The sequence below is a fragment of the Paralichthys olivaceus genome, chromosome 20 (assembly GCF_024713975.1).
Source record: "Paralichthys olivaceus isolate ysfri-2021 chromosome 20, ASM2471397v2, whole genome shotgun sequence".
NCBI classification, from domain to species: domain Eukaryota; kingdom Metazoa; phylum Chordata; class Actinopteri; order Pleuronectiformes; family Paralichthyidae; genus Paralichthys; species Paralichthys olivaceus.
Window position 1 is genome coordinate 237,801 of NC_091112.1, and position 18,919 is coordinate 256,719.

The 18,919-nt window shown below is 45.5% G+C and overlaps 3 protein-coding genes across 6 annotated transcripts; 2 read left to right on the plus strand and 1 right to left on the minus strand.

Annotated features, from left to right (window-relative positions):
• Positions 1-327: 327 nt before the first annotated feature.
• On the minus strand, positions 328-5,339 carry LOC109647698 (zinc finger protein 2-like). Its single transcript, XM_069516529.1, has 2 exons — positions 5,043-5,339; positions 328-4,000 (listed from the first exon to the last, which is right to left on the minus strand). Exons 1-2 carry the CDS (start codon positions 5,326-5,328, stop codon positions 2,796-2,798), a joined length of 1,491 nt encoding a protein of 496 aa, XP_069372630.1. The 5' UTR covers positions 5,329-5,339; the 3' UTR covers positions 328-2,795.
• Positions 5,329-10,886, plus strand: LOC109641790 (dynein axonemal intermediate chain 2-like). Of its 3 annotated transcripts, none has more exons than XM_069516497.1 (12): positions 5,329-5,470; positions 6,176-6,366; positions 6,610-6,771; positions 7,214-7,335; positions 7,428-7,570; positions 7,646-7,759; positions 7,835-7,974; positions 8,093-8,215; positions 8,469-8,692; positions 8,777-8,912; positions 9,008-9,154; positions 9,915-10,354. In XM_069516497.1, the coding sequence occupies exons 2-12, from the start codon at positions 6,184-6,186 to the stop codon at positions 10,218-10,220; spliced, it is 1,800 nt and encodes a 599-aa protein (XP_069372598.1). In that variant the 5' UTR covers positions 5,329-5,470; positions 6,176-6,183; the 3' UTR covers positions 10,221-10,354. The 3 variants fall into 3 exon arrangements, with proteins under 3 accessions (XP_069372598.1, XP_069372599.1, XP_069372597.1); XM_069516498.1 differs by lacking the exon at positions 5,329-5,470 and adding an exon at positions 10,493-10,886 and having other exon boundaries at positions 6,040-6,366; positions 9,915-10,139; XM_069516496.1 differs by lacking the exon at positions 5,329-5,470 and having other exon boundaries at positions 6,040-6,366; positions 9,915-10,353.
• A 113-nt stretch (positions 10,887-10,999) lies between these two features.
• LOC109641794 (zinc finger protein OZF-like) lies at positions 11,000-18,821 on the plus strand. 2 transcript variants are annotated; one of them, XM_069516524.1, is made up of 3 exons: positions 11,000-11,352; positions 11,536-13,080; positions 16,912-18,780. In XM_069516524.1, the coding sequence occupies exons 1-3, from the start codon at positions 11,088-11,090 to the stop codon at positions 17,853-17,855; spliced, it is 2,754 nt and encodes a 917-aa protein (XP_069372625.1). In that variant the 5' UTR covers positions 11,000-11,087; the 3' UTR covers positions 17,856-18,780. The 2 variants fall into 2 exon arrangements, with proteins under 2 accessions (XP_069372625.1, XP_069372624.1); XM_069516523.1 differs by lacking the exons at positions 11,000-11,352; positions 11,536-13,080 and adding an exon at positions 14,229-14,852 and having other exon boundaries at positions 16,477-18,821.
• The last annotated feature ends 98 nt before the right edge of the window (positions 18,822-18,919 follow it).

Consider the following 18,919-nt stretch of genomic DNA (forward strand, 5'->3'; position numbering starts at 1 on the left):
TGTTTCAGAAGATGTTTCTATTTGGAGGGTGAAGGGACGTGAGGGTCGTCCTTAAAAATGTGTTTTATGTTTTTATTTGAACGTTTATGTCCATAAATGTTTTTCTTGTGGAGCAGCCACAGAAGTTAGTGTTTGATTCAAAGGATTATTGCTCGTGGTGAAGCCTGAATAATCAGTGGAATTATATGAACTGTTCCAAACAGGGTTTTGTAAAGAAAAGATGATTTTTCTTCTTAAAATGCATCGATTGTTCCAATGTGGGTTAAAGTTCTGTTTCTATGAGTTTCCAGTAACTTGTTGATGAAAAGCAGAAAATGTCACAAGAAGTTTGAATATATCAAAGTCACGTTTTAATAAAACTTCTGTGTATATTTGGATTCGACCCGTTCTTCAGCAGATCTCGTTTCTCCTTCACTCCAGAAAATGTTTGGACTATTTCACCAAGTTCGTCTGAAAACATCTGTTGAGTCAGATCCTTCTGGTCAGATCAGGTTCATACTGGCAAAGTACAGTTCTCTCAAGTCAAGCAATGCATGATGGGATATATCACTCTGCCATACACCGCTTATCACGATGCATGATGGGATACAATGAGTCCACTACATAGGGTGTAATAATTCTCACTAAACATTCAAACATGGAGAACTGTGTTTGTGAGAACAGTGAGTTCAGAGAAACTCTTTAGATTCAGTTGTTTAATGAAAAACTTGATTTTTGTTGTTTTATCTCAGTTATTAAACTTTAAAGTTGGAAGTTTATAAGATTCTGATCTTTTGGGAGACTTTATGATTTGGAATCATATGTTTGCTTTTATCATTTTCTTCTGCTTTGTGTGTAACTCCACATATTCTCCTTTCTTCACTAAATGTTGACGGTCAGGTACAAAGAGCCTTAATATGGAGGACGTGTCATTAGAGGGAATCAGACGTGTGATCCACATGAACCATTAAATATAAAATCCATTAAACTTCAATGAGCTCGGAATGATGTCACACCTCAGTCACCTCACAACACTTAGCCTCATTCACCAACTATTCTTAAGAAGAAATTTCTCCTTAAATCACACTTGAGCCATTTTTATGAAGATTCTGATTTTCACTTATTTATATATAATAGTTTTCTTTTCTGGGATTTGTTCTTATTGCTCAGAATCTTTTCACACTAACTCTGACAACTGAAATAAATAATCAGTTATTGTGTTTTTCACTTTAAATATACATTTGTTTTATATTTAAATAATATTTTTAATACTTAAAAGACATGTTTCAGCGCATGTTGTAATTGTTGTAAACACGTGAACATGTTGAAGAGAACACGCAGAATATTTGGCATAAAGTGACGCAGGCTTACGAACACGTCATTCATCATTAAAAGAACACGGATACAAACAATTGTAAGAACGTGACATGGATCTGACGGAACGTTTTCTTAGAAAACTTCTTAAGAACAAAGCAGCCATCATGGACTTTGAAGTCGAGTTCCAGTTGCAACTTCGGAGTCAGGGGGCGGTGACTCTGAGCTCTGTCTATGAAGGCCCCTCCCCCATAGCACCCCCATGTCTCATATTCTACACTAAACATTCATGTAGGTTGTTTTCACTGAGGCTGTCACTCGTCCTCTATTGTCCCAAATTTAATTCCTTTTTATTTTTAAAATTCAAATGATCTTCATCTTTAATGAATCATCATCATCGGCTGCTGCAGCACCTCTGTGATGTCACAGCACTGATCTGATTGGCTGCGGTGACGCTTGTTTTTATTCTAAGAATCCAGATGTTTTCTTTAATCCATTAGTTGACGGTGTTAAAAACTGAACCCTCTGGTCATATACAGCATTAGTATCAACCTCTTACCTCATAATTAAATATATATATTTATATATATCTCTGACGCTAAAAGAAAAAGTTCCTGAATTGACGTCTGTTGAATTTTAGAGTCAACTCCCCAAATTCATTCCAATACCCCCCCCCCCCCCCCCCCCCCCCCCCCCCCCCCCCGTTTGTTGGTTTGTCAGCAGGACGGACAGATCTCCAGCAAACCTCAAAGATGAAGTCGTTACACTTTCCAGATCAGATCAGGAGGCGGAGTCACATCAGATTTCCTTCTCCCGTTTTTTAAACCGTTTTCAGATGTGAGCTCCAGGTAGAATCCAGAGACTCGTCTCCAGAGTTCATGTTTCACAGCTGAACAACTCAGCAGCAGGTTTTCTGCTCAGACTCGTTCAGCATCAGATCCTCCTCGACCTTCAGGTGAGAGGTGGAGCAGACAGACAGGAAGTGATCATGTGATCATGTTTACATCACCTGACACCGTCGTCAGCTCTTATCACCACAAACTGTCTTCACATCTTCATGTTTGTGTCACGTGTTAGAAGCTCATCACCCCCCCACTCACTCAATAACTCAGTGGAGGACGCTCTGCTGTGTCCTCACTTCTCCTGGATTTAGACTTTATACAGGAGTGAAGGAGGAGACAGACAAACTGAGTCTCACTCTGACATTTGAGTTCGTCCTCCAGAGAAGATCCAGAGACCTGAGTTCAGTCTGAAGCATCTTAACTTTAACAGAGACAAAACTTCTTGTAACACTTTTGTTGATATCTCAGAAAACAATTCATGGAAGATGAATAAAATGAGAAATATTTAGTGGACTGATTTTTCTAGGAGTTTGTGTGATTTGCTGCAGCTTGACTGAGTTTGAGGGACCATTAGGTCTTGGTGGAGGAATCAACTGGACGTGAGATGTTTGATAAACGTGAGCTGTATCTCTAACATCTTTCCTCTGCACCGAGGGAACGTCACGACGTGTTCACTCCATCCACCTGCTGCTGTGCTTTGTCTGAATGGATATCTTCAGCCTTGTTCACCTGACTGTCTGCAGCATGTAGCTTCATGTGTCTCTTCAGATGTCCTGTGACAGTGAAACATTTGCCGCAGACTGAGCAGCTGAAAGGTTTCTCTCCTGTGTGGATTCTCATGTGAATCTTCAGGCTTCCCTTTTGAGCGCAACTTTTACCGCAAACGTTGCAGCTGAACGGTTTCTCTCCTGTGTGAACTCTCATGTGTTTGGTCAGGTCTCCTTTTTCAGCACAGCACTTTCCGCAGAAGGGACAACTAAATGGTTTCTCTCCCGTGTGAACTCTCATGTGTTTCTTCAGGTCAGTTTTCTGAGCACAACCTTTACCACAGATGGAGCAATTGAACGGTTTCTCCCCTGTGTGATACTTCATATGTCTGTTGAGGTGTTCTTTCACATGAAAACTTTTGTTACACACCGAGCAGGTAAACGGTTTCTCTCCTGTGTGGATTCTCATGTGTCTGGTCATGTTTCCCCTTCCGCTAAAATTCTTCCCACAGAATAAGCAGCTGTACGGTTGCTCTCCTGTGTGGCACCTCATATGTGCCGTCAACGAGCCACTGTCCTTAAATGATTTGTCACAACCTGTGCAGGGAAACGGTCTCTCGCCCGTATGGTCTCTGATGTGTCTGTTCAAGTTTCCTTTAAGGCTGAATCTTTTACCGCAGTACGAGCAGGGGAAGGGTCTCTCCTTCACTGAAGTCCCTGTTTCAGGAGCTTCACAGTTTTTATCAACCTCGTTACCTGACTGATCTTCATTGGATTGTGTCCAATCACACTCACTTTCATCAGTTTCAGTAGAAACTAAAGAATTATCTTCACTAACAGGTTGTAAATGTCCATCAGGACCTGAGTTCCTGGCTGGTTCTGGTCCTCCACAGTCCGCTCTGTTGTCCTGACTCTGATGAAGCTGTAACAACATAGGTTTCTCTTCATCTTCTTCACTCTTCACAGCGACAGGAGTCAATGTGAACTTGATATCAGCCTCCTCCAGTCCTTGAAGCTGCTCTCCCTCCTGACTGGTCCACGGTTCTTCCTGTTCCTCTTTAATGTGGGGGGGCTCTGGGTCCTGCTGGTCCACATGGGGGCTCCACTGCTGCTGCTCAGGGGGAGCCTGTTCTTTACTCACCACCAGCTGCTGGACGTCTGCAGGACACACAAATACACATGTTTAAATGTCGACCACATTCAGGAAGCAGAGATGTTGACGTTGTTCACAGAGAAAAATATTTGAGAGTTTGTGTTTCACACCTGAACACAGAGACATTTACAGTGTAGAGTGTTCGAGTCCTAGAGAGGGGGTCAAAGTATTACAGTATGGTTCTCCTCCGCTTACACAGTAACAGTAACCCCATACCCATCAGTATCAGTAAGTGAAGTACATGTAGACAGTCTGTGGTACTGTGAGTACTTTGCTCCTATGGGTCAGTTGGGTTCTGTTGAAGCTCAAGCAGCTGACAAAGGTTCATCCTCTGAGGAGAATCTAGATCTTTCAGAAACTCCTCAGAGGATCTCAGAGGAAACTTAAACTCCCTTTATTGATCCCACAAGGGGAAATTCTTTTTACACTCATGTTTTTCATTTTATACATGCATTAACCCACAATCCCACACACACACACACAGGGCTCAAAGACATGCACATTTTGGAGAGAGATGGGCAGCCCCCAGGAAAAGCGCCCTATGAGCAATTGGGGGGTACGGTGCCTTGCTCAAGGGCACCTCAGCAGTGCCCAGGAGGTGAACTGACACCTCTCCAGCTACCAGTCCACCTTCCATGCTTATGGTCCATGCTGGACTTGAACCGGCCACCCTCCGGTTCCCAAGCCAAATCCAGATCCACAGCAGCTCCACGATAAGAACATGATGTCATGGTTCAAAGGAGGGGAGTGGTCAGTGGGCGGAGCTTTGTACTGTTTGATCTCTTATCTCCGACTTAACCTGGAGCCGGTCAGCTGATCAGCATGTTACCATGGTGATTTACCTGATAACAAGGGAACGAGCTTCATGGGACTGAAAACTCTGAATTAAACTTGAAGTTAACCTGAATTTAACCTGAAGTTAACTTGAATTAAACCTGATAACCACAAATCCTGCTTCGTAGTTCAGATATTCCGTTTGATCAACTCATGTTAGCAGAGCTGATGCTAGCTAACGTTAGCCTGTGAGCGGCTCCTCCAGGGACTGACCTGCTCTGTACAGCCGGACTTCGGGCTTCATCACGGCATCGAGCAGCCTCCTCTGGCGGCAGATCTCCCGCTCTGACCGCTCCACTCTGTCTTCGTACTCCGCCACGGTTTCCTCAAACACAGCGACGATCTCCTCCGCCGCCGCCGTTAGCCGCTCGGTGAGCAGCGCTCTCAGCGCCGGGACTTGAGCCGTTTCTTCTCCTTCCTCCACCTGCAGCAGAAAGTCTTCAGCGGCGGCGCTGATCCGCTCATGTACCGACACCCGCAGCAGCTGCACGGCGCACATTTTCCTCCTTTCTGCGCACTTTGAGTCTCGGAGCGAACAAAGAGAGCCAGCGGCAGGTAAACAGAGACACCGAGCTCAGAGCCAACAGCGACCCCTGCTGGACTGGAGGACGACGAGGACACCACAGTGCTCATACTGCACGGTAGAACTACTCTGTCAAGAGTACACGTTACACAAGTACTAAAGTATCAGCAACAAAATATTCTTAACCAGTGGTGGGAGAAGAATTCAAATCATTTACTGAAGTAAAAGTACCACGACAGTAAAGTACAAATACTTCGTTACAAGTGAAAGTATTAAATACTTTTAAAATTAGATATTGAATTAAATATTATAACCATGTTAACATGTTATTGCATTAAAATATATAATATAATAATATGTAAAAATAAGTAAACTGACTGTTAATGTCACTTTGTCCTGCATCATTGGTTAATAAAGTTGTGTTTGAACATGTCCACTGTTGCTAGGATACGGTAAACACTGTTGCTAAGTCAAAGCGCAGCCATTCCCGAGGGTCACAGTAATAGAACAGTGTGACAGTAGAACAGTGTGACAGTAGAACAGTAGAACAGTGTGACAGTAGAACAGTAGAACAGTGTGACAGTAGAACAGTGTGACAGTAGAACAGTAGAACAGTGTGACAGTAGAACAGTGTGACAGTAGAACAGTGTGACAGTAGAACAGTAGAACAGTGTGACAGTAGAACAGTGTGACAGTAGAACAGTGTGACAGTAGAACAGTAGAACAGTGTGACAGTAGAACAGTGTGACAGTAGAACAGTGTGACAGTAGAACAGTGTGACAGTAGAACAGTAGAACAGTGTGACAGTAGAACAGTGTGACAGGCGGTTCCATGGAGATCGTCCACGTCTACACGAAGCTCCGCGGGGAGCTCGGCCGCCAGTGTCTGTTCTCGGACCGGCCCGCTGAGCTGGTGGTGGACGTGCTCCCGGAGCCGAGTCTGGGTCTGGAGTTCATCCTGAAAACCCCCAGAGAACAGGCCCAGCGGGTGGGCCACGACATGTCCGAGCACCAGGTGAGACTCACCTGCTCACCTGTCGTCAACCGTGTGGAGTCGAACGTCATCTCGTACCTGTCTGTGTGTCTGTGTGTCTGTGTGTCTGTCTGTGTGTCTGTCTGTCTGTCTGTGTGTCTGTTTGTTTACCTGTGTAAACCTGGTCACAGACACAGTCATGGACATGGACATGGTCAACACCACCGGAGAAAGAAATGAATGTCCTTGAAATGACACGTGACAGATGACTTCTGTATTAAAAAGGTGAACACGGAGCGATTCCAGTCCAGCAGCTGTGGGATCAACCATGTGGAAGGGGGGTGGCCCAAAGACGTCAACCCTGAGGAGATGGAACAAACCATCCGTTTCAGGAAGAAGGTGGAAAAAGACGAGAGCTACATCAACAGCGTCCTGCAGCTGGCCAGTGTAAGATCCACATCCACCCAGTCCACATCAGTTTACATCAGTTCACATCAGTTCACATCAGTCCACATCAGTACATCAGTCCACATTAGTCCACATCAGTCCACATCAGTTTACATCAGTCCACATCAGTTTACATCAGTTCACATCAGTCCACATCAGTTTACATCAGTTCACATCAGTCCACATCAGTTTACATCAGTCCACATCAGTACATCAGTCCACATTAGTCCACATCAGTCCACATCAGTTTACATCAGTTCACATCAGTCCACATCAGTTTACATCAGTTCACATCAGTCCACATCAGTCCACATCAGTTTACATCAGTCCATCAGTACATCAGTCCACATCAGGTGAGTGTTTGTCAGCAGATAAGAGGAATGTGTCTAACGCTGTGATCTCACTGTATGATGTCATCATATGATGTCATGGTTTGGTCCAGGTAATGGAGCACTGCATCAGACAGAACAATGCTGTGGACATCTACCAGGAGTACCTGGAGGAGGAGGAGGAGGTGGGGGGAAGTCAGGAGCCGCCATCCGCCAAGACCATCAATGTTTTTAGGTGCAGCTGTCAACAAATTGATGGACAGACGGTGACTGATTGATCGCTGACGTTGTTTTGTTCATTGTCCTCACTGTCCTTTGTGTCTCCAGAGATCCTAATGAGGTGAAACGTACCATCACTGGTCTGTCTTGGCATCCAGACAGCGGCAGAAAGCTGGCGGCTGCCTATTCCTGCCTCGAGTTCCAGAAAACCTCCAAAGACATGAGCCTGGACTCCTACATCTGGGACATTGGTGGGTCAGAAAGCAGCTGACTTTAATAGCACCACAGATTCCAGTCTGTTCACAGATGGACGTTGTATGTTTCAGAGAATCCAAACAGACCAGAGATGACACTCAAGCCAACATCGCCCCTCATCTGTCTGGACTATAATCCCAAAGATTCACACACTCTGCTGGGCGGCAGCTTCAATGGGCAGATCGGTACGTTCAGGTCCAGACTGACAGATGGAGATTTTCTGTCTGTGGTTTATAAAGACGTGACTGTGTTTGTTTTAGTGTACTGGGACACCCGGAGAGGTGGCCAGCCGGTGGAGTTTTCCTCTGTGGAGCAGAGTCACAGGGACCCAGTCTATAAAATCGTCTGGCTGCAGTCCAAGACCGGAACTGACGCATTCTCTGCCTCCACGGATGGACAGGTCGACTGATGAGTGTTTGAATTAGCATATCAGGCTGAAGAGGCCTACATAGGACCAGGGAACTAATTTTAAAAAAAACTTTGACCAACAAGTCTCTACTATTGACTCTCTCCATCAGGTTCTGTGGTGGGATGTTCGCAAGTTGAGCGAGCCAACAGAGCGTCTGGTTCTGGACCTCGGCAGGGAAGGGAACCTAAATCGGGCTTTAGGAGCCATCTCACTGGAGTTTGAAGCCACCATGGTGAGTTTCTGTTATTCCACCCAGCATGGAGCCCAAGATGCAACAAGGTCCCCATGTCCTTTAGCACTGTTGCTTCACAGCAAGAAGGTTCTTGGTTCAAGTCCTGGTTCGGCCTGAATCCTTCTGTGTGGAGTTTCTCCCAAAGTCCAAAGACATAGAGAACAGGGTTCGGTGAGAACATGAGAGTGAATGGTTGTGAGGCCCCGGCAGTTTAATCTCAGACCCTGTGTCTCTGTCCTCGATGTCTCTGCAGCCGACTAAGTTCATGGTGGGGACAGAGCAGGGCGTTGTCGTCTCCTGTAACAGGAAGGCAAAGACACCGGCTGAGAAAATTGTTTGTACGTACGATGGTCACCACGGACCCATCTATGCCCTCCAGAGGAATCCTTTCTTTCCCAAAAACTTCCTCACCGTGGGGGACTGGACGGCCCGAATCTGGTCTGAGGACATCAAGGAATCATCAATCATGTGGACCAAGTAGGGCTCAGACGCTCCACTTTACATCCTGCTCAGTTTGGGACAAACCTAGCCCAGATTTTAACATCAGTTTTTTTTCCTCAGATATCAGATGTCATTCCTGACAGACGCCTGCTGGAGTCCAGTCAGACCCTCTGTCTTCTTCACAGTAAAGATGGACGGTGTCTTGGATGTCTGGGACATCCTATTCAAACAGAACGACCCCACGCTCAGTCTCAAGGTGCTCTTATCTCCCCCATAAAGAAGTAAATGTCATTGTTGTGTGATGTTAATGTTGTTGATGTTGTCGCTCTTGTTGTCCGTGGTCATCCTCAGGTGTGTGACCAGGCTCTGAACAGCCTTTGCATTCAGGATAACGGGCGTTTGGTAGCGTGTGGTTCTCAGCATGGTGAGGCCACGTTGCTGGAAATCTGCTCTGGACTGTCGACGCTCCAGAAGAATGAGAAGAATCTGCTGGCTGCTGTGAGAAACACTGAAACCCTGCAGAGACATGTTTCATTCCCTCATCTTAGCTTTTGTCCAGGCTGAAGATGTTCAGAAACCTGATGTCAGTGTTGTCGTGTATAGAGGGAACACTGAGGTTCTGGCCTGTGGTGTCACAGTGTGCTCCTGCGTGAGGCTCTTTAGTGGCGTTCCCCAGGGGTCAGTTTTAGGTCCAATTTTATTTTCCTTATAAGATAAGATCAAATTTTATTGTTATTATATGTTATTATTATATATTACACGTGCTCCCCCTGGGTCACATCATAAATAAGCATGGTGGTTCATTCCATTTTTATGCAGATGACACACAGTTGTGTCTGTTAGACCAAACTGAGATGGTTTTCATTGGACCTGAGTACATGAAAAAACAAACACTGCCACCTGCTGGTCTGTTATTGGATCACATGAAACCTGTTGCAAAAAACCTTGTGTGTTTCGCAGCAGTTTAACGTTTGAGCAGCACAGCAAAGCTAAAAGAACATTTTCTAAAAGTCACAACATTTAACTGTAAAGACGATTTGACATTTTATTTCATCACACCTCGACCTAACCCCCAAATCTATTGATGGACTCCAGACTGTTCTAGTGTCTTTACACTGGCTCCCTGTATGTTTGAGTATTTATAGAAAGATTTCACTGATTTTAAATTTAAAGCTCTCTGTGGCTTTTCTCCAAGCAAACCTGTGAAGAAGAATCAAGCTGAAATATCTCAGGCATCACGGTGTTTCTTTATTTCCAGATGTTTGAGCGCGAGACAAAGCGAGAGAAGATTCTGGAGGCTCGACAGAGAGAGATTCGTCTGAAGGAGAGGAGTCGATCAGAGCAGAGCAAAGAGGAGGAAGGAGGTCAGGAGGAGGGAGAGGAGAGTCCTGATCAGCTGATCCTCAGAGCCGAGAATGACTTTTCCAGCATGGTGGAGATGGAGCAGAGGAGGAGGAGGGAGAGGGAGCAGGAATCAAACCAGGTGCTTTTTATTCATCTCCTCCTTTGCTCATGTCTTTCCTTTGTCCTCCTTTGTCCTCTATTTCCAGTTGAAGGACTGTAGACACTTTAGGTTAAGACTAATCCACCAAAAAAACCAAAACACAGATAACATATAAAACATTCAAAACATATTTTCACACCATCAGGAACATTCTACTCATGTGGAGCAACAAACCTCCTTTACTTTTATGATTTCAAATTCTAAAAGTGAAATTTTAAAATTCAGCCTCAGAACCATCAGGTGCAGTTGGTTTGTGGAACATGAACTCCTCAGGTTGTCAGATATTAAACAGTGAACTGACGATTAAATATATGAAGGATTCTGTGTTTCAGGAGAAAGACGTCTGTGAAGAACAAGAAGTGAACGACGAACAGAAACTTGATATAAACATGAAGTGAATGATGACTTGAAAGGTTTCACCTCTTTGAAATATTCAGAGACTGAATTTTGTTTGATCCAACGAGGAAACGTTTCACGGGAAAAGATTTCCAGAAGACACGAGGACGAGATCAAAGAGATGAAACCAACAGTGTTGTGATCTCACGCCCTCGGGATTAGAGGGAGTTTGTTCCCGTGGCTATGGTAACGTCTGATAACAGGTAGCGTTTCAGTTTGTAATCTCAGAATTTATTCTACAGACTTTTTGTTTCCTGAGAAATGTTCAGGTCTTTGTTCTACGTCCTGTGATCAAATTATGATTTCTAATAAAAAACGTTTCTCACAGTTGGACTGAAACTTTTCTTCTAATCTGAGTTGTTTTGAAGTTTTACTTTTACCTACTCCGCCCCCTGCTGGAGACACGTTCCCACTGACGCATGAGATGACGTAGAAAGTACGCAGCGTCAACGTCATCAGGCACAGACCCGAGGTTGGGGGTTCCCGGAAGTGTCTTCGTATTGTTTACATTCGTGTCTTTGTTCCGACAAAATGTCAAAGAAACGGTCGAAAAGCTCCGAGAGCCGGAGCCTGAGGACCGTGATCGAGCAGCAGCTCGCGGCGGCCGTGGATCACATCCTCCGCCTGCTGAAGGAGCGAGGACCCGCCGACCCGGAGCGGCTGAAGCAGCTGGTGGCGGAGCGGATCACCGCGGCCGTGGCGGAGATCTACACCGCGTTCAGAGCCTCCAGGGCCGGCAGAGAACCACAGGGACCAGGGGTCAGTTCGGAACCGGGACCCGCAGCAGACTGGACAGGTTCGAGTCCGGAGACAGACACAGGACCCACAGGGTCCATTCAAAATGTATAAAGATGATCAGTGACTGTATATAAAGACAGGAATCAGGAATATAATCAGCTGATCAAGGAATGTATTGATATTTACAGTAATTTTAACATCCTCAGATGTGATTGAACTGATTTCAGCGTTTTCTCTGCAGAGTTGTGTTTATCGCTCGGTGTCCAGAGTCTCTCTGATGAAAAACAAGGACTGAAGGAGCCTCAGCCCAGCACATCGTCAAGACCAGAGACTGTCTCTGAACCTGAACACCCACCAGTGTCTCCAGAGGACCTGGCTGGTGAAGAGGAGGAGGAGGATGAAGAGGCGACGTGTCACTGCTGCAGAGTGTGTGGAAAGGCCTTCGATAGGAAAGGCTTTTTGATGAAACATGTGGAGAAACACTCAAAGGAGTCTGAATGTCTCTGCGGTCTCTGCGGAGAACTTTTGGACTCCAGTGGCGGTCTAAAGCTTCACCTTCAAACTCACCGCGATAGCAGCCGGACCTGCAACGTCTGCGGAAAGAAGTTCCCATCGATCCGAGCGCAGGAGACACATCTGAGGCTGCACACAGGAGAGAAACCATTCAGCTGCCACATCTGTGGAAAAGGCTTCAACCAGAAGGGCAACATGGTGACGCACATGAGGATCCACACGGCAGAGAAGCCATTCAGGTGCACTGTGTGCCGTAAAGAGTTCAGCCATGCCGCCTCTCTAGAACGACACATGAAGGCCCATGACGGAGAGATGCCATTCAGCTGCAATATTTGCAGGAAAGCATTTGATAAGAGCGCTGAGTTGAGGCGACACATTCGGAGCCATAAGTCCAATGAAAAGTCTGCCGTGAGGAGCAGACGCAGGAAACCGAGTCTGACTCCCTCCCATTGCTGCAAAGTCTGTGGGAACGCCTTTCACAATAAAGGTAACTTTGTGCGGCATGCTGAGACTCATTTAAACAGTCCTGAATATCGCTGCGGGGTCTGTGGAGAGCAGTCGGAGTCTTCAGAGAGTCTGCAGATCCACATCCAGAGCCACCGAGAAACCAGAAGGATCTGCGACATCTGCGGCATCAGCTTCAGGGACATGGAGATCCACATGAGGACGCACACTGGGCAAAAACCCTTCCAGTGCAAAGACTGTGGGAAGGACTTTCCCAGGAAAGGTTCTCTGGAGCGACACATGAAGTTGCACGCCGGTGAGAGGCCTTTCATTTGCGAGTTCTGTGGGAAGACATTCATTGAAAACACAGTTTTGAAGAGACACATCAAGAGCCACACGGGCGGGAAGCCAAGGATTTACTCCTGCGACGTCTGCGGCAAGAAGTTCACTATGAGCCAGCATCTAGATGTGCACAAGAGGATCCACACCGGGGAGAAACCATATACCTGTAGGGTCTGCGGAAAGAACTTCCGTCAGATTGGCAACCTGGACTCCCACATGAGGATTCATACGGGTGAAAAGCCGTTCATCTGCAGCCTCTGTGGGAAGAGGTTTCGCCAGAAGATCTCACTGGAGACGCACGAGAGGTTCCACAAGAAGGAGAAACTATTCAGCTGTCAGGTCTGCAGCAAAGGCTTCGTCCAGAAGATTGACCTGAAGAGACACATGCTGACACATACTGGGGAGAAACCCTACAGCTGCAGAGTCTGCGGGAAGAGCTACCAGGAGAAGCGCTCTGTCGACACACACATGAAGGTTCACACTGGAGAACGAGCCGCCAAAGATTCACCTGTGACACAGAGCCTGAAACGACAGGAAGTAGTTCATGCCGAATTTATCCAGCTCTGATGAGCCTGAAGGCAACACCAGTTTTATCACAACAGTCATTGGGAGCGGCTGCGGCTCAGGGGTGTGAGTGGGCATCCCCTAACCAGGGGATTATTGATAATAATATCTTGGCGGTTCGATTGTTCCCATTCCGCAAAGTGTGGGCAAGACACTGAACCCCACATTGCGGGAGTGCTGCACATAAATACAATGTGAATGTAAAACTGTTCTGTAAAGTGCTCCGAGTGGAAAATACACACTCATCTATGAACATCTTCTTCCACTAAGTTGGTCTCACAAGCAGCTGAATTAACATTTTCTGAAGACCAGGTACTTTTGTTTCCTGGTCTGTTCCACTAACAAGAACCAGGGAACGGAATCATGGTGCGCGGTCGTTGGAGGCTGCAGTTTAGAACATGTCACTGGAAAGACCTCAGCCTGATCCTGATCATGTGGACGGAGACGCTTTTGAGCTCAATGGTTTTCATGGTTCCTCAGAATCTCCAGTTTAGTTCCTGTGGTTCTCTCAATCTAATTTCTACTGTGAGAACAAAATGGAACGGAACATGTCGCAGGTGTTTCCCGTGAGTTCCTGGAGTCTGCTTCATGAATCTGTGTTTATCTGTGGAACTGATGTTTGTTGGTCACAGGTTCGATCGTGAACTTTCCTCTCAGGCGGCGGCACTGACGCATGTAAAGCTTTAAGTAATCCTGAATCCAGAGTTTCACTGTAAATGTATTTTCACAGTCAGTGTGGATGGAAATGAAATGAAAGGTTTTTATTTTTGTAACATTTCCAGGTGAAGTTAAAGGTTCGACTGCAGCTGAACTGATGAATATCGAGTTCCTTAGTAACAGAGTCAAAACACGTTCTCTGTCATCAGCTGACGGCTCCCAAAACCGAGGCCAAATCATCTTGATCGCCCCCTAGTGTCTGGCTGCAGTATCGGCCACAAATCCTCCTCCTCCATGTTAGCAGACGGGACATGAACCAAACAAAAAACGTAAAGTAAACATTAAATAAATGTTTTGAATCGGTTATTTGATGATAAAAGCTTGATTTTATATTTTTTTATTTTCCCATCTTCATACTTTCACTTGTAATGAAGTATTTGTACTATGTTCTGTTCATACTTTCACTTGTAACGAAGTATTTGTACTTTACTGTCGTGGTACTTTTACTTCAGTAAATGATTTGAATTCTTCTCCCACCACTGGTTAAGAATATTTTGTTGCTAATACTTTAGTACTTGTGTAACGTGTACTCTTGACAGAGTATTTCTACCGTGCAGTATGAGCACTGTGGTGTCCTCGTCGTCCTCCAGTCCAGCAGGGGTCGCTGTTGGCTCTGAGCTCGGTGTCTCTGTTTACCTGCCGCTGGCTCTCTTTGTTCGCTCCGAGACTCAAAGTGCGCAGAAAGGAGGAAAATGTGCGCCGTGCAGCTGCTGCGGGTGTCGGTACATGAGCGGATCAGCGCCGCCGCTGAAGACTTTCTGCTGCAGGTGGAGGAAGGAGAAGAAACGGCTCAAGTCCCGGCGCTGAGAGCGCTGCTCACCGAGCGGCTAACGGCGGCGGCGGAGGAGATCGTCGCTGTGTTTGAGGAAACCGTGGCGGAGTACGAAGACAGAGTGGAGCGGTCAGAGCGGGAGATCTGCCGCCAGAGGAGGCTGCTCGATGCCGTGATGAAGCCCGAAGTCCGGCTGTACAGAGCAGGTCAGTCCCTGCTCTCTGGAGCCGGAAAGCTAGCCGAGCTAGTGGAGCTAAGATGCTCTGTGGTAGCTAAGCTAGTGGAGCTAAGATGCTCTGTGGTAGCTAAGCTAGTGGAGCTAAGATGCTCTGTGGTAGCTAAGCTAGTGGAGCTAAGATGCTCTGTGGTAGCTAAGCTATTGGAGCTAAGATGCTCTATGGTAGCTAAACTAGTGGAGCTAAGATGCTCTATGGTAGCTAAGCTGGTGGAGCTAAGATGCTCTGTGGTAGCTAAGCTAGTGGAGCTAAGATGCTCTGTGGTAGCTAAGCTAGTGAAGTTAAGATGCTCTATGGTAGCCGAGCTAGTGGAGCTAAGATGCTCTGTGGTAGCTAAGCTAGTGGAGCTAAGATGCTCTGTGGTAGCTAAGCTAGTGGAGTTAAGATGCTCTATGGTAGCTAAGCTAGTGGAGCTAAGATGCTCTGTGGTAGCTAAGCTAGTGGAGCTAAGATGCTCTGTGGTAGCTAAGCTATTGGAGCTAAGATGCTCTATGATAGCTAAACTAGTGGAGCTAAGATGCTCTATGGTAGCTAAGCTAGTGGAGCTAAGATGCTCTGTGGTAGCTAAGCTAGTGGAGCTAAGATGCTCTGCAGTAGCTAAGATGCTCTGCAGTAGCTAAGATGCTCTGTGGTAGCTAAGCTAGTGGTGCTAAGATGCTCTATGGTAGCTAAGCTAGTGGAGCTAAGATGCTCTATGGTAGCTAAGCTATTGGAGCTAAGCTGCTCTGTGGTAGCTAAATTAGTGGAGCTAAGATGCTCTATGGTAGCTAAGCTAGTGGAGCTAAGATGCTCTGTAGTAGCTAAGCTAGTGGAGCTAAGCTGCTCTGTGGTAGCTAGCTAAGCTTCTCTGTGGTAGCTAGCTAAGCTGCTCTGTGGTAGCTAAGCTAGTGGAGCTAAGCTACTCTGTGGTAGCTGAGCTAAGATGCTCTATGGTAGCTAAGATGCTCTGTGCTAGCTAAGATGCTCAGTGCTAGCTAAGCTAGTGGACTTGCTTTTCTTCGACAGACACAAGAATCATTTTTCAGTTGTGTCTCTAAAATGTATTTATTGTGAGCCGAGCAGTTCGTCATCAACTGCATCAAGAATTGATCTGAATCTTTAGAAGCATTAAGACAAAGTGTAAAAGACACAAATATAAACAGTTCAATTAAAAATCCTTGTTTATTCAGACAATAGAAAATAAAAAGTAGTGTCAAATGAAAGTTACAGAGACCATGAATGAATATAAATACAATGTGAGAAAATAAACCTGTTTTCATGGATTGTCCACTGATTGACGTTCATTTTGCTTTGACTGCAAGTCAACTTTGACATAATTGTCTGTGTGAAACGACCTGCAGTGCCAATACAAGTGCATGTCAGTACATCATAAGTACATGGTCTAAAAAACACCTACATTCATGAAAGCTAACAAGAAAACACTCAAAAGATAAACAACAATTTCTTCAGCAACCACAGACGTCTGGAGCCACAAGATAGAGACATTCCTTTATTCAAGAAAAGTATCGATTAAGTATCGGCATCGAAACAAAAATGTTGGTATTGTGACACTATTTGAGACCAAAAACACCAAACCTCTCTACTCTCCCTGCAGACGTCCAGCAGCTGGTGGTGAGTAAAGAACAGGCTCCCCCTGAGCAGCAGCAGTGGAGCCCCCATGTGGACCAGGAGGACCCAGAGCCCCCCCACATTAAAGAGGAACAGGAGGAACCGGGGACCAATCAGGAGGGAGAGCAGCCTCAAGAACTGGAGGAGGCTGATATCAAGTTTGCGTTTACTCCTGTCACTGTGAAGAGTGAAGAAGATGAAGAGAAACCTCAGTCGTCACAGCTTCATCAGAGTCCGACTGAGGACAACAGAGCGGACTGTGGAGGACCAGAACCAGCCAGGAACTCAGGTCCTGATGGACATTTACAACCAGGTCCTGAGGACAAGACTGAAGACTCTTCTGAGACTGCAGACAGTGATGATGATTGGATGGAGACCCGGGAACCTCAGCCTGTAAGTGATATGCGATGCAAAACTGACCAAAAACCATTTAACTGCCCGGAGTGTGGTAAAAGATTTAGCAGAAAGGATTATCTGAAGACACATCTGACAGTTCATACTGGAGAGAAACCATTTAGTTGCTCTGAGTGTAGTAAAAGATTTACCCGAAAGGAACATCTGAAGACACACGTGAAAATTCATACAGGAGAGAAACCCTTTTGTTGCTCTGAGTGTGGTAAAAGATTTAGGATAAAGGGAGAAATGCTGACACATATGTCAGTGCATACAGGTGAGAAACCATTTAGTTGCTCTGAGTGTGGTAAAATATTTAGGCTAAAGCGCCAACTGCAAAAACATAGGACAATTCATACAGGTGAGAAACCATTTAGTTGCTCTGAGTGTGGTAAAAGATTTGGTCAAAAGGAATATCTAAGGTCCCACATGAGGATTCATACAGGAGAGAAACCTTTCACCTGCTCTGAGTGTGGGAAAAGATATCATCATCAGGCTGGATTGCAGGCACATATGAGGAATCACACGGGAGAGAAACCATTCATTTGCTCTGACTGTGGTAAAAGATTTAATCATAAGAGCCGTCTGCAGATACACGAAAGGATTCACACACGAGATCAACCATTTACTTGCTCTGAGTGTGGTCAGAGATTTAGTTACCAGGCCAATCTGGTGGCACATCTGAGAAGTCATACAGGAGAGAAACCATTTAGTTGCTCTGAGTGTGGTCAAAGTTTTAGCCGAAAGGATAGTCTGCAGATACACGTAAGACTTCATACAGGAGAGAAACCGTTCAGTTGCAACATATGCAACAAAAGATTTAGTTGGATTTATCAGCAAAAGAATCATCATTGTGTTGGTGAGACTTCACAGCTTCCTCCGAGTCAGACTGAGGAGAACAGAGAGGACTGTGGAGGACCAGAACCAGCCAGGAACTCAGGTCCAGATTGGCTTTACTGTGTACAAGACTGATGACTCTTCTGTAGCTGAGACTAAAGCCTAGTTTATGCTTCTGCGTCGCGTCGACGCCGTAGCTACGGCAAAAAATCCTAACTATGCGTCGCGTTGACGCGGACCGCAAGCGCTGTGATTGGTCCGCTCAGAACGTAAGTTCCCGCAGTGTCTTTTTCCGGTCTTTCTTCCTCGTCGTAAAAACTACCTCTGCAAACGTCTTCTCTGTCGCCCGCGCTTCAACATTTGCAATATAAGCATTTGTTCTTCAATATTAATGAGCTCAAACAACAAATACAGCTGCTCCACCTCGGTCGCCATTGTTTACTGTTGTTTACTTTACGGAAGAAAAAGCGAGGATTCGGCTATAACCACACAAACACACAGCCACACCCCCCTAGCGGCATGGCGGTGAATTGCAGAGCAACGCGTTCCCTTGACGCAGAACTTCGAATGCTCAACGACTGCATAAACGAAGCATAAACTAGGCTTAAGAAAGTGAAGTTGGTTAGAAGTAGACAATGGAACCACAGTCTGGTTTAAACACAGACACTTACAAACTTCCTGAAAGTGTTAAGAGATTCTTCGTCCTACAAAATGTATCAACACAACAAAGTGGTGCCCTGTGTGAGGCTGGATACGGTTGATACCTGTTTGCTGTTGTGCAATATTCACCTTCTGGGTCATTGTCTCGAATTTTCCATGTCTTCTTAAATTAGCCTCTTACAGACATTTACTAGCATGATAGCTTTGTGTTTTGGTTTTCACAACAATCTTAGCTTTGTCTACACTGAGGTTTAAATCTGACCCAGAGCATCGTGTACAGAGAGAAATATTGCACTGTGGTTTTTGAATTTCTTTATATCTCTTGTGAAAATACATCTCAACTTGTGTTGATGAATTGTTTTGATGCTTGAAGTCTTTGGATCTTAAACAAAATGAAAAATATGTATACATTTCTATTTAAATTAAATTTTATAAAAAACACTGAATTGAAGCCTTGTCACTCTACTTGCACCAAATGTCAGAGCCACTTAGACGTTGGGACTGAAAAATGATTGTGTTCTGTTATATGAAGCCTCATC

What these genes read in the sequence shown, in the direction of transcription:
- LOC109641790 (XM_069516497.1), top strand. Translation starts at nt 6,184, where the DNA reads ATGGAGATCGTCCACGTCTACACGAAGCTCCGCGGGGAGCTCGGCCGC. An exon ending in GCGTCCTGCAGCTGGCCAGT is followed by an intron (nt 6,772 to 7,213) that starts GTAAGATCCACA and finishes GGTTTGGTCCAG; the next exon opens with GTAATGGAGCACTGCATCAG. An exon ending in AGAAGAATCTGCTGGCTGCT is followed by an intron (nt 9,155 to 9,914) that starts GTGAGAAACACT and finishes CTTTATTTCCAG; the next exon opens with ATGTTTGAGCGCGAGACAAA.
- LOC109641794 (XM_069516524.1), top strand. Translation starts at nt 11,088, where the DNA reads ATGTCAAAGAAACGGTCGAAAAGCTCCGAGAGCCGGAGCCTGAGGACC. An exon ending in ACCCGCAGCAGACTGGACAG is followed by an intron (nt 11,353 to 11,535) that starts GTTCGAGTCCGG and finishes TTTTCTCTGCAG; the next exon opens with AGTTGTGTTTATCGCTCGGT. An exon ending in CATGAAGGTTCACACTGGAG is followed by an intron (nt 13,081 to 16,911) that starts AACGAGCCGCCA and finishes GCAAAACTGACC; the next exon opens with AAAAACCATTTAACTGCCCG.
- LOC109647698 (XM_069516529.1), bottom strand. Translation starts at nt 5,328, where the DNA reads ATGTGCGCCGTGCAGCTGCTGCGGGTGTCGGTACATGAGCGGATCAGC. An exon ending in AGTCCGGCTGTACAGAGCAG is followed by an intron (nt 4,001 to 5,042) that starts GTCAGTCCCTGG and finishes TGTGTCCTGCAG; the next exon opens with ACGTCCAGCAGCTGGTGGTG.